Source organism: Prionailurus viverrinus, chromosome B4 (assembly GCF_022837055.1).
Source record: "Prionailurus viverrinus isolate Anna chromosome B4, UM_Priviv_1.0, whole genome shotgun sequence".
Classification (NCBI taxonomy): domain Eukaryota; kingdom Metazoa; phylum Chordata; class Mammalia; order Carnivora; family Felidae; genus Prionailurus; species Prionailurus viverrinus.
The window spans coordinates 70,202,273-70,214,605 of record NC_062567.1 but is presented as its reverse complement, the minus strand read 5'-3'; the positions used below and the strand labels follow the sequence as shown (position 1 = coordinate 70,214,605).

General features: G+C 36.2%; 1 protein-coding gene across 4 annotated transcripts in view; it reads right to left on the bottom strand.

Moving 5' to 3' along the window:
* The window catches only part of ARID2 (AT-rich interaction domain 2), a 180,767-nt gene that overhangs the window by 56,442 nt on the left and 111,992 nt on the right, over positions 1-12,333 (bottom strand). For all 4 annotated transcript variants that reach the window (XR_007154154.1, XR_007154153.1, XM_047868003.1 and 1 more), the window contains exons 12-15: positions 6,557-6,638; positions 4,486-4,620; positions 3,649-3,845; positions 515-3,378 (exon numbers count right to left, since the gene is read on the bottom strand). Coding sequence is in view for 2 of the 4 variants with exons in the window: in XM_047868003.1 (XP_047723959.1) it covers positions 515-3,378; positions 3,649-3,845; positions 4,486-4,620; positions 6,557-6,638 (3,278 nt within the window). In the remaining 2 variants the exon portion in view is untranslated. The remainder of the gene's footprint in view (positions 1-514; positions 3,379-3,648; positions 3,846-4,485; positions 4,621-6,556; positions 6,639-12,333) is intronic.

Sequence of the window (12,333 nt, the reverse complement as noted above, 5' to 3'; positions counted from 1 at the left end):
TCTAAACAGCACCTGGGTGGTTCATTCAGTTAAGCACCCAGCTCTTGATTTTGACTCCGGTCATGATCTCACAATTTGTGGGTTCCAGACCCGCACTGGGCTCTGCACTGGCAGCGCGGAGTCTGCTTGGGAGTCTCTCTCCCCCTCTCTGCCCTTCCCCCACTCGTGCACATGCACACACGCTCTCTCTCGCGCACGCTCAATTAATAAACATGTAAAAAATTCTCTAAAAGATGTCAGATTAGCAAGTACTCCTCTATCTTGGGTCTATAAAATTACTAATTTGGGTCTATAACAAATTGAAAAGACTTCAAACCACGTGCTAAAGTTAACAACTGAAAACTGTATAATACCAAAAAACACCAAAAAATAAGAGCACGAGAACCTGAGTACATCAGTGAGCAGACACAATTACCTTTTCAAGATGAGGCATGGAACAACAGTGCATTTTCCCCTAAAATCCTATTTACAAATCGGAAATTTCTAAGAGCAATATGATAGCAGAACGACTTACCTGTGGGACCACATTCTGTACGTATGTTGGTGGATGCTGTTGCTTTTGCTGAACAGCACTTTCTATTGCTACTTTCGCTACAGTGCTTGGATCTGCTCCTGCTGGCACGGCAACCATTGTTGCACTGCAGCCAGCATTGTTGGGGTCACTGATTGTAACAATTCTAACTCCTACTTTATTTGGAATTCCTGTGACTGTTTCCCTATCATTATCCTCTGCTGGCCTCTTTACAGTTTTGCATTCTGCTGTGCCATTTGTAGACCGAACGTCAGATGACAGGGCAGGAGAATGGGACACTCTTGATCCTGAGTGGGGAACTGCTACGACTTGATGCCCCTGTATAACAGAGGTTGTAGAATGTGGTGAGACAACTACACTTGGGCGTTGCTGAGGCACATCTGAATTCAAACTTGAAGCTAGAGGTCCATTAGGCAAATCAGTACCACTAAACTGCTGTGTCGCCACATTTGGAGCCTCCTGTATACTGCTCACAGATGGTGAACCACCCAAAGTTAATATAGGTCCATTAGAAATTCTTTCTAGTTGATCACCTTTGGCAGTATCTTGCTGAGTGGCATCTAAAGTCCCTTGTGGTTCCATTGGAGATATCTCGCCATTTCCTACATGATTGGAAGTTTTGTGATTTGGAATGTTTTTGCTTAAATGAGAACCATCTCCTTTATCAAAATCACAGATTCCATTAACCAGAGGTTTTTTCAAATCACTTTTGATATCCTGCATGTCGATTTGTTCTGAGTTCTGTTTTCCGGATGTTCCATTCTCACCTAATTCTAACGATGGCCCATTACTGATTAGTGAGCACTGATTAGCCTCACTTTGAATTTTCCCTGAGTTTGAAGGAGGTAGACTTGAGTCACTGTACTTTCTCCCATTTAAAAGACTTCCCACCTGCATTTCATTTTCCTTTGTATCCCCATTGCTGGTGTTTGTGGTTCCTCGTCGGCAGGACGGGTTCTCCATGACTTCAATCTTACGTTCATGAACATGTAAACCTGTTGCTTCTTTTGCTTCCTCCTCCTTTTGGCAAATTATCTTATCACCTTTGAACGGGGGAGTAGCAGTAGTACAGGATGATTGTCCAGCTGGAGATGTCTGAGTGGCTGGAAGCGTTTGCACCTGAAGTCCAACTCCTGCTTGCGTCCCACTCATAGTAATTCCTGCTGGAGCAATGAGCTGAGTTGCATTTCCCTGACTCACAGTTGCAGTTGCAAAACTTGTATTTGGCACAACTGTTATGGTTACCTGGTTGCCAGAAGTCCCTTGGAAAATGGTTGCTGGGCTATTTGAGATCAGTGGGCCTGGCAATATTTGTAAGTTCGAGATGGGCACAGTTTGCACTCCCCCTGCAGGTGGCATTGCACTTTGGACCAACTGAACATTTTGCTGCCCAACCAATAGCTGCTGAGCAGAAGTTTGCCCCTGCACTCCAAAACCTGCTGCTTGGTTATTGGCCACCTGGTATACCACCTGAGGGCTAGGAGCTCTAGCATTATTAGGGGGAGGAATCTGTGGAGCTGGGAGAATTAGCTTACCACCTGGTGTTGAAGGACCACGCTTTGGAAGCAGCAACTGTTTTATCAGACTTGACTCACCAGAAGCAGGCTGACCAACGCCTGCGTTTGTCTGCTGTGGCTGAACTTGCATCTGTACTTGTTGTGGCTGCTGAACCTGTACTTGTACCTGTTGTGGTGAGGGCGCTGGTGAATGCTGCTGCTGCTGCTGCCTCTTCACAGACAGCATCTGACTGACGGTAGGAGGTGGTCCTTGTGACTGAGGGGCGGAAGAAGATGACATGGCAGTTGGGACTTGGTTATTAGTAGCTGGGACAGGTGATGGTGAGGAAGATGGAGTTATATTTGGTTGCCCAGTTAGCTGAACCGCCTGACCAGCTGGAAGAGCTGCTGGATTAGCAAGAACAATTTGGTGAATGGCTGGTGCATAAGTTTGACCTTGTTGAGCCGGCTGGCTTACAATCACTACGCTTTGTTGGGTTGGCTGCTGTGGTTGTTGAATGGGCTGTTGTACCACTGTTGATGAAACTTGCTGAGAAGGGAGAGGTTTTGGTGCAATGTTCTGAAACCCTACTCTTGAGGGTTGTGGACTTGGGACACCAGCAATGGTAACCATCTGTCCTGTAGCTACCTGAAAATTCTGTACGGACGTTGCTGAGACAATATTGGATGCAGAAGTTGTTACGTACTGTGAAGGTGCTATGATAACGGTGTCTTGTGGCTGGCTACCAGCTGATGTTTGTTGAGATGAAGTTTGCACAGGCTGGGGTGATGTGGTGATTAACTGTTGACCCTGTGAAACTGTAGAAGTACATGCTGGTATGTTCTGTACTCTGCCAAATATATGACTCTGTGGGACGGCTTGCTGAATTACTGTAACAGGAGTGCCGGAAGGTATCTGTCCTGGTACCACTGTGTGTAATGGAGACTGTTGTGGAATTACAGATGGATGATGAAGCAATGTCTGGGAATTTACAACTGTAACGGGTTGTGGTCCTGTACTATGATTCTGAACCACAGAACTCTGAGCAGCTCCTCCTCCCACAGCAATACTAACAGGAACTGCTGTCTGGGGTAGAGAATTCTGAATTACTGTAGCCTTAACAACTTCACAAGGAATTGGAGCTTTATTTTGAATGACAGTCACTGGAGCATTTTGCTGCTGGTGGGTATGAACTGTAGGATTTGGTGGAATTCTTGAAACAGTCTGTGCCACAGTATGAACACCTTGTACTGGAAAAGACATTTGTGTTGCAGTCAAATTTGAAGATTGGTTGGTAACAGAAGTCCTCTGAAAATGGTTTCCTACAGTTTGTGGTCCATGAGGGATTCCTGAAAAATAGGAGGGAAAAGCCAAAATTTGTAATGAAAGGACTGAAAGCTGCAGGTAGGCATTATTTTACTTAATACAAGAAAAAAATAGTTTTAGGAAATTAACATCTAACTACTTTGCATCACACGAATATGATAATAAGTAATAGAATAAGCAAGAAAATGCTACTGGAAAAACAAGGAAAAATTATACATTTTAAATTTATATAATATCCTTTTTCATTTTTTTACTTATTAAGTCAGTAATACTTAAAACTCAAAAATTAATACCTGCAGGTGAAGGACTTGGAGATACATCAGGAACAGAATCAACACGAACAACAGGAGTAGAGACTGGTTGCTGCTGATAGTACATCTGAATGGGAAGTGGTATAGCCCTCCGTTTTACTCCGACCACATGAATATGTGCCTGCCCGTTGCTGCTGGAATCCTCCACTCTCTTCACTGTATGATTTGGAAAGACCGTTCTGTAAATAAAGTACATACATACTTAGTTTTGTTAACTAGCACACGAGCAAAAAACACTGACTTCTAACAGTGTTTACATAACAGCAGCAGGACATTTGCTGCTACTCATTATGAACCAGTATGATTCATATAGTTATAGATTCTGTAAGGGTAGGGAGCAAAGAAAAAACATAAAAGATCAATTCTCCAATTTTTAAAATCATTATTTATTAACACTGTGGGGGTTTTAAATAATTCTATTGCATATATAATTAACAAAAAAGCTGCATCTAGGCAATCAGTGTCTATTTTATGAACTTTGCAAAATATCAAAAAGCTTTGATATCCGACGACAAGAGTATTAGCTATAGACTATTATTCAAGACTACAAAGGGTGAAAGTCATGTCTCTAACATATAAAAGTAGGTAGAAAAAAGTTTCTCTCTTCTTTCCTTGATAAGCCTTCTAATATTCAAATACAAACACCAGGTTTGATTTCCAAAATTTCCTTGTATTTAAATTTTCACCCTTACTACAACCTAGCCAATATTTCAAGTAGTAGAAATATTTAAAACTGGATAGTTATTTTGTCTAAAGAGCAAGAGGTGTTCTAAGTGATATACATGAACTTTGTTTGAAGTTAACAACTATGCATCCTACCTAAGACATTTATAAAATCCAGTTGAAGTTAGGATTCCACCACGAGCTAATTTACTGCACGTTGAGAGGTACTCAGAATACATTTCTGCTCGAGAGACAGAACAATCTGGATTTACTTCAAAATGAGCATTTAGCCTAAAAAGGAGAAAAAATAAATGGCATTATGCATAGTAGATTATAGAAGAGTTCATATTTAAATATAGCAAAACCATCTGAAGGCAATGTATTATTAAATAATATTTACGCCTGTTAATCAAATTTCTCTCATGTTATTAGCAAAAAATGCACGTTAGGTTTTAGATTGATGAAACCAAATAGAAAGAGATTAACCATGTAATCATATTTATTTTAGTATAAAAAATCATGAACAACAAATATAAAAACTGTGCTCACATCCCAGTGAGAACAGGGTTGGTCTGTTGGCAACAAATACTCACTCTACAACAAGTAAGTGTTATTCAGTGACTATCTACTCAATTTCCTGTCTTGCAATAAGTAAAATATAACAGAAATTCCCAATAATGAGCTATTTCCATCGGAGATGTGGAAAATGGAGGAAAAACTGAGCTAAAATTAAACTTGTGTTGCTTCTTGGATCAAATTCCTTGAGAAAAACTTACCCAAGCTTCCAACTACTCCTTAAACAATGATACTTCTTCCATGCTGCACACTCCCATTCCCCCATTTCAGAGACTTTTATTCCTAATCCATTACAAAGTAATTCAAACTTCAGTATGTCTTTTTCATATAGTGACTTCCATCCATACAGAAGTTAGGATTGGAGGCCAAATTATCTTCACAGGATTCTTTTCTAGGATTTACTATATACACAACAGACCAATGTATAGCTGTTTATATAAACGGACTCAATACTTATGATAAGATAACTTTAAAATGATTCCTTCTCCACGAGAACTGGCAGAAATATGCAAATGAGATTTATAAGGTCAAATTTATGCCTAATATACACACATTGTGCAATGGATGTGGCACATACTTTTTCCAACTTTCATAATTCTTTGAGTACTGAATTTTCAAAAGGACTAGATACAAAAAACTTTTTTTGGTTTCAGCGTAGAAGACACATATTTCCAAGTATTATTGGAAGAGATTCATCAAGTATAAGGTGTAAAAATACAGAAGGTGAGGAATAAGCAAAAAATTAGAGATATTTAAAACTATAAACCTTATTTGAGCAAAGTGGAAAAGTCTAGAGAAAACTGCCACAGGAACAAAGATACGAAAGCACCAAAAATATGGAACACAGAATGACAGGAGCATGGCATGGGAGACAAACAATGTTCGAGAATGGGAGAAAAGGGATCAAAGAAAGAAAAATTTTAAAGTAATACATCATCAGAAAGTGATCTTTTACATTCAGTCTGTTAATCTTCTAAAGAGTTTAAGTTGAAATTCATAAACTATGTGGAAGCTATTATCCATGACAAAATGAAATCTAACCAAGTCTCCATTTATTTTTTCAGAAAGTGGCTGACATAGGACTATTCAGTCTTCTCCATAAAATATTATTTTCAAGTTGCTTATTTCTATGTAAACTCACTGGCTCTTCTATCATTTGATTAGTTTCCCCTTACTATTCCCAAAAAAGAAAAACTATCAGTGAACAAGAAGTATTGCTTGTGATGAAAAAGAAGGGACATTTAACAACAAAATCTGGTTTTATTTTCTTAAAGACAGTTCTGGTCAGTTTTAATAAAATACTGATTTAAGAAAAACAGATTTTATAATCTGACAAATCTTATTTTCTACAAAGTCAAAGGGTAACATTTTAACACAAATTTTACTCTGAAAAGAAGTGGTGTAATTTAATGAAATTCTAGTCAAAGACTATTTTAATTCTGAAGATTATGATGAATATTTTTCTTTTAAACTGTTCTAAAATGCAGGTGAAATGATTTTACATTATCCTTTCTTTGTATAAATGATATTCTACTCTGACTAAAAAGAAATACAGAATAAAACATTCTGGATGACTGTTGAAATACATTTCCTTCACCCTTTTGCTTTATTCTTCCCAAGGATAAAGCCTTAATAGAAATAAACCACTTACCACTGACAAGCAAACTTCTCACTATCTATTTCCACTATTCCTGGAGGTGGAGCAACATGCTGTGCTACAACTGCTCTGGAAGCTAAAGAAAAAAATACATTAGCTACATCATTTTTAGAAACTTACTTAGTTACTATATGCCATGTTCAGTTCATGGACACTGAAACAATATTTACAATGAATACCTTTTAAAAAAGGTGTATAAACATAATGAAAATATACAAATTTGAGAAAGAAACTTATAATGGAGCACATATTATACCAGGCACCGTCTTAGATGCTTTATATAAATACTCATTTTTAAATCTTGCAATCATTCCAATAATAATGCTATGGATTATATGGTCAATATCAACTCTGTTTTTCCCATGGGTCAGACACTGAGTTAAATACCTTACATATATTATTTTAATTCTTCTGTGCAGTGGGTATAGATATGGAAACGGAAACTCACTCAAAGTGATTAAAATAACTAGCCCAAGGTCACACAGCTCAACACATCAGTAAATAAGAATCAGTTTAGTTACAGAAGCAGATAGCATCAGAAATCGTAACTTCACTTCTGAATCTAAAAGATTAACATTAACTCTCTAAGTGGCATATATAACACATCTGGGAAAAGGTGAACAAAAAGGTGAACTAATTTAAAGTCCTACATTCAAGAAGGATTTTCCTAAGATTATTTTTCTGAAGAAAAAAAAATCTACTGTAATAATAGTTTTAAAATATACCTATTGTCCGAGGAGAGGCAAGATGGTTGTGTGAAAGAGTACTAGCTGTTCATCTTAAGACACATAACAATTTCTGAGACTTTACTTATGATATATTTTAAAACAATTCAAATCCAATGAATATGTTAAATAATCTATTATTTTCTAACAAGTTGAGTAGATCTATAGAAAAATGTTTTCTCTTCTGCTGTATTATATATAAAGGAACTAACAAAAACATGAAAAATATAACATAAACTTAGTCATATGATAATAGGTTATAAATATGAGTCTTTATTTATAAAATTAAAAATTATACTGCTTCAAATAGTTTTTAAACTTATAAAATGTACCCACTATTTTTCAAATAACATTTTAGCAAAACTCAGGATCCTCAAACAGAACAAATGTATTTCTAAATTATTAGAACCAAAGGAGCTCCAGAGCACAGTCAAATCTGTGAATGATCTAAAGCAATCCTTGACTTGTTTGATGAAGCCCCAAGCTTTCACTGGGATAAGAGCTAATACCAGCCACTTAATGAACATTTGCTCTGTATTAAGCCATTTACATTTACAAAACATTGTTTCTTTTTATCCTATCTGTAGGCCTAAATTTAATTACCCTCATTTTGCTAATGAAAAAATAAAGCTCAGAGATGAAGTTTACAAAAGAACACATGACAGAAATGGCAGAACTGTGTATAGCTGGAAAGCCTTCTTTTAGGAGTACCCGATTTCAATCCAGGTCTGTCATATTTCAGATACCATACTGTGACATGCTGTTTCTTAACAGAACAAAATAATTAGAACCCAAACTATTTTCCTGGTGCAAGCCCAGTTTATCTTTTCTTCTCCTAACTTGATGACACAGTGACAGAAAATAGCCTTCTAGGGCCTGTACCTATATGGAAATCTTCCTCCTTTTTCTTCATCAGTTGTACTATGATTGTACTACGTACCCTACTCAGACTGAAATCTCCTGAATCAATTAACTAGTTGAGTGAAACATTAGAAATGATGTTGAAATTATCAATTTCCAGATACTCAACTTTTGTATATATACCTTTTTAAAACTGCCCTTCTCCCATTTTGGAACAGAAAGTCTTACATCTCATCCATCCTTTAGAGCAAATCAAGTTATGGTTAAATACACGGCTCTGGAGCCAGAGTGGCTGGCTCTAGAGTTCCAGCACTCACTAGCTGTGTAACCGTGGGCAAGTTAATTAACCTCTCTGTCCATAAAATGTGGAAAAGTAACACTGACCTCATAGGTCATTATGAGGATTAGAGGAGTTTATATAGAAGCCACTTAAAACAATGCCAGGCACATAGTTTTCACTATATAAATGTTAGCTATGATGATGATGGTAACAATGATGACGAATGATACAAAAACCTCTAGGGCACCAAAGGGAGAATCAGAATTATTACAAACCACAAAGCTTCTTTTAACCAAGGTATTATGGTAGGGCTTTCTGTCTATATTTTATTATGCTTTACATATTATATTTAGGAGCAATGTTGGGCATTAGATATTGACTATTCTGGTGCTTTGGTGTGTTCTGAATTCAAATATAGAGTGAAGACAATTTTTGTTTAATGTCCTTCCCTCCTCTATCCTAGTAAAAGGGTATTACTTTTCAGGTCGAATCTTGTATAAGTAAAGCATAGATAAATTTTTTAAAGAAATACTGAAGGTGGTGTCATCTTATTTCATTCAGATGACAAAGTCATGGCTTAACTATGTTAGAATCACAAAGTAAGGAGCGTGTCATGGGAACACCTATTAACCACACTTTCTTGGATTGAAAAATAAAGTTGGACTTTATCAAAATAATGGAAAATGAGGTTGATTAAGCAAGATCCTTTTGATAATAAAGACTATTAGTTAGGTTATGTGGCAGACATTTTCTATAACTGAATGAGGTAAATCTGCAGTTCCAAGGTTTTAACACAAAACTACTCAAAGCACATGATAAAAGCACCTTATCGAAAAACTATATTGGTCTCGAACAATATATCCAGTTCCTAACCCAGTGGTCCTCAAAGCATAGTTCCCTGACCTGTAGCATCAGCATCTCATGGGAACTTGTTAGACATTAAAATTCTCAGGTCCACCTGAATCAGAAATTCAGGTTATGGAGCCTAGAAATCAGTGTGTAGGCCCACCAGGTGATTCTAATGCACCCTGAAGTTTGAGAACTGGTGTGCTAATACTTCTTGAATGTATCAGGTTAAATAAGGTGTATCTAAGCAAAACAGTCAGTGAGTATAACTTCTAGTCATTATCTTATTAATATCTTTTTCATATATTTTCAATAAGCTTAAAAGTAAATGTACTGACTGGGCATCAAATTCTTTTCTGAGTCATATGTTGTTACTTTTTTGATTTCAACAAAATCAAAGAACTCACGTCAGAAGATCATTAAATATAATCTTAATAATTTTGGATAATTCTGAAGGTCAAAGAATTACTAAGTTCTAACCTTAGCTATTTACTGATGTGAACTAGATTTTCAAATTAAATCTATAAAAAGGAAAAACAGAGATAGAATTAATGTTGAACCCAGTTTCACTCAAGCAATAAAAAATAGTCATTCTGGGACACACTGGAGTTAACACTTTACCAAGAAGTAGGGAAAAAAGTCTCGTCCACCTCATTAAGAGATGAACTTCCAATAGCTACTTTGTCATGTATTGTTTCACATACTGTTGATTTCTAAAACTCGTAATGATAAAATTTTAAACACTTAAAACTTCATAGAGCACCAGGAAATTGAAGAAGTTAAACTAAAATGTCTACATTTATAGCTGAGAAGTACTGATACGAGTTCAAGGAGAAAGAGGGTATATAAAATTTCCAATATGAAGAGTTTATATATTTTTTTAAATGGATGTTGGTAAGTATCAAGATGATACTGGATACAAAAAGTATTTTAACTTTTATTTCAAAATGTCAATTTAATATACACAAAAAATTTTATTTACAACTATTTAAGTTATAATGAAGAAATTTAGATTTCAAATTAAAAGTGGGTGAAAGGTTATATGTAAGTATTCATAGTGATGAGGAAAAGTGGGCAAAAAGTTTGAAGAGGACCATTCCATAAGAAAGCAGTAATAAACAAACAATGGGGGGGGGGCACACTATGAATGATACCTAATAAAACAATTAAAAGTTATCATTCATGATGAGCTAGTAATAAAGTAAAATGCTCATCGGCTCAAAGATGAACACTTTTAGGTTGTCTTTAGAGGCTTATTCCCACCTCTATCAATGAATTACTATATATATATATATATATATGTGTATGTGTGTATATACACACATATCACAAACGCTCATCATTTAATTTCGTCCGTTTGCTAAATGAGGACCAAATCTTAGTTTAGGAGGTGGCTTCATTTGTTAAGGTCACTAGTGGGTCAATGACAAGGCAAAAAACAGTAGCCTTCATCAAAACTACCCTTAAATATTCTTCAAATGGACCATTATGTTTCAGGTTATCAATGATAATTTATTAATTCCTTTCTTTGTTGGACATAGTTTCTCTATGGCCCTCAATTAATTTAATCTCTAGTTTCTTCTTTAAGGATAAGAACATACTCCCACCACACACCTAACTGGCAAAATGAACTGTTTCATTTCTTTGTTAAGGTTGAGAAACTATTAATATTTGACCACTGATTCCCCAATATGCATTGGCTATTTAACATCTATTGCCTGTGGGTGAAAGGTACTAACTAGATTAGTAGTCAAAATTACCTACTGTTTTCATGCTTTATAATTTGCCCAATTCTGTTAGTTGATATCAGGTAAGTTAAATGCACATATGATACAACTCTACCATATACTTTAGAAGGATGCAGTGGAAGTCAATAAAGTATGTGATATGTATTACACACTTTGTGTGAATAGAGTATATAATTGTGATTCTATAAGTTAGAGAAGAGGAGAGACTGGGACCATGATTAAATGAGAGCAGAACAAGGAGCTGGAGAGATGTGTTGAAAGTCTGAACTGGGCCATAAGCACTGGCAGTTGAAGATGCCAGGGTATTTAGAAAGATTCAACAAGATTTGGTGAATGAATGGATGTGGTAGTTAAAGATAAAAAATAATGAGATTTTTGCTGTAAGGTTGTGAGGGAAGTTGAGAATGATCTAAATGTATTTCTAGGCTGAAAGGAAGAAGCAGGTGAAAGATAAAGAGGTTTAAGATATATGAATGAGGAGATAGATGGATATTCAGAGCACAGATTGAGAAGAAGCTGACATCTCTGAAGACAAAGGGAAGCTGAAGGGAAATGAATTCAGACGCTAATAAGTTTGTAAGTGAAGGGGTAAGAAGCTGAAGAAACCCATGCCACATGACTTCCATATTAATTGCAAAGTGAGAATACGACCAACTGAGGAAAAGAATATCCTCTATTAAAAAATACAAGGAAAGAAAAATGTCTTGGGAATGGTAGGAGGTGGAAAGAGCAGATGAGGTGAAAGATGGATTGTTTTAAGACAAATGAAATTGAAAAAAGCACTTCCAAAAAAGCTGAGAGTGCTAAAAAATAAAAATGATGACTCATATTGAGATAGGAGAAAGAAGTCCAAGGACTGAAGAGAATGATCATTATTAGACAGGTATGAATTCCAATTAAAGACATTTGAGTTAAACAGAACTGACCCAAGGGCCCCGAGGAAGGGTGCACAAGTGCACGTATACATGTCCATATATGCGTCATGTGTACAAATGCACATGTGTCTAATCCAAGACTCTGATTCTATGGTTTCTGGTCCAAAATTGAAAGTTATTAGGATATATTATACTTATGTATTAGTATGATCAGCTAGGAGAATTATAATTATAAGGTCATTCTTGGTGTATCAATTTCCAGTGAACAAAATCACAAATAAGTCCATCGGGGCACTTCATCTTGTTCCCACAGTTGTAAATTTCTAATCCCTCACAAATGTTTTTTTGAAACTCTATTATACTATTCTTCCTCTGACTTACGTTGGTCCTACTGCTCCTGGAACGTATAGTATCTAAGAAATTAAAGCTTACACTC